General features: G+C 56.9%; 1 protein-coding gene across 6 annotated transcripts in view; it reads left to right on the plus strand.

The window, feature by feature from the left end:
- The window catches only part of AFF1 (AF4/FMR2 family, member 1), a 197,602-nt gene that overhangs the window by 163,695 nt on the left and 33,339 nt on the right, over positions 1-568 (plus strand). For all 6 annotated transcript variants that reach the window (XM_010833775.1, XM_010833777.1, XM_010833776.1 and 3 more), the window contains one exon: positions 324-480. In XM_010833775.1, coding sequence (XP_010832077.1) covers positions 324-480 — 157 coding nt within the window. The remainder of the gene's footprint in view (positions 1-323; positions 481-568) is intronic.

The following is a 568-nucleotide window of genomic DNA, read 5'->3' on the forward strand; positions in this document are numbered from 1 at the left end:
CTTTTTTTTTTTTTAACTTTAACAAATTTTTTAAAACTTTTTATGTTATATTGGGATATAGCCAATAAATGTTGTGATAATTTCAGGTGGGCAGCAAAGGGACCCAGCCACACATATACATGTATCCATTCTCCCCCAGACTCCTCTGCCACCCAGGCTGCCACATAACATGGAGCATTGTTCCGTGCACTACACAAGAGGAGGACCTGCAAGGTTCTCTTGTTCTTTCGAGTAGCAGAAGAGCGGGCAAAAAGCGGAGTGAGTAAAGAGGGAAGGAATCCGCCTCGCCTGGGTCTCTGATTGCCTCTGTCGCTTCCCCGCAGCGCTCCACCGGCGCTGCCAGCAGCCGCGGCCTCAGCACATTCCAGCAGCGCCGAATCGGAGAGCACCAGCGACTCCGACAGCTCCTCGGACTCGGAGAGCGAGAGCAGCTCCAGTGACAGCGAGGAGAACGAACCCCGAGAAGCCCCGGCTCCCGAGGTACCGGGGGCGCCGTCGACCTCGGGGCTGGAAGCCCGGGTGCCGCCCCGTCCCGTCCCGGGGGCGACGCTTTCCTGCCTCGCTTTCC

The sequence above is a fragment of the Bison bison genome, unplaced genomic scaffold (genome assembly GCF_000754665.1).
Source record: "Bison bison bison isolate TAMUID 2011002044 unplaced genomic scaffold, Bison_UMD1.0 scf7180017863888, whole genome shotgun sequence".
NCBI lineage: Eukaryota > Metazoa > Chordata > Mammalia > Artiodactyla > Bovidae > Bison > Bison bison.